Source organism: Charadrius vociferus, unplaced genomic scaffold (assembly GCF_000708025.1).
Source record: "Charadrius vociferus isolate BGI_N301 unplaced genomic scaffold, ASM70802v2 scaffold776, whole genome shotgun sequence".
NCBI lineage: Eukaryota > Metazoa > Chordata > Aves > Charadriiformes > Charadriidae > Charadrius > Charadrius vociferus.
The window spans coordinates 1238230-1238689 of NW_009648775.1; the positions used below are offsets into that span (position 1 = coordinate 1238230).

The following is a 460-nucleotide window of genomic DNA, read 5'->3' on the forward strand; positions in this document are numbered from 1 at the left end:
AAAGGAAAAAAAAAACCCCAAAAAGAGCGACGACCAAAAAAAAAAAAAAAAAATAGAAGTCTTCTCCAGCCAAAGCATCCCGGGGTGAGGGGAGATGCCCCGGGCAGGATGGACACCTTCCAGCCCCATTTTCAATACCATCACAGCACTTCCATGCCGTGACAGAGAAAGGAACTGGCTCCCACCATTTGTCCCACACAGATGCTGGCTGCCTCCATCATGGCCCCATCGGCGATGGACCGTGCTGACTCCTTCTCCAGGTGGGGGTTCCCCGACAGCAGCTCCTCCACCACCTACGAGGCAGCGGGTCAAAGCCGCGGCCGGGAATTCGGCGGTGATGGGGCGGGAGGGACCATACGTTACATTTCTATACTCCTGCAGCGTAATCTTCCCGTCATGGTCTGAGTCGTACATGTGGAAGAGGACTGGGAGGGAGGAGAGGAAGGGGGCAGGGTGAGGG

The 460-nt window shown here is 56.1% G+C and overlaps 1 protein-coding gene across 1 annotated transcript in view; it reads right to left on the reverse strand.

Annotated features, from left to right (window-relative positions):
- The window catches only part of TESC (tescalcin), a 3196-nt gene that overhangs the window by 807 nt on the left and 1929 nt on the right, over window positions 1-460 (reverse strand). The window contains 2 exon segments of the mRNA XM_009886743.1: window positions 186-293; window positions 364-425. Of these exon segments, the coding sequence (XP_009885045.1) occupies window positions 186-293; window positions 364-425 (170 nt within the window).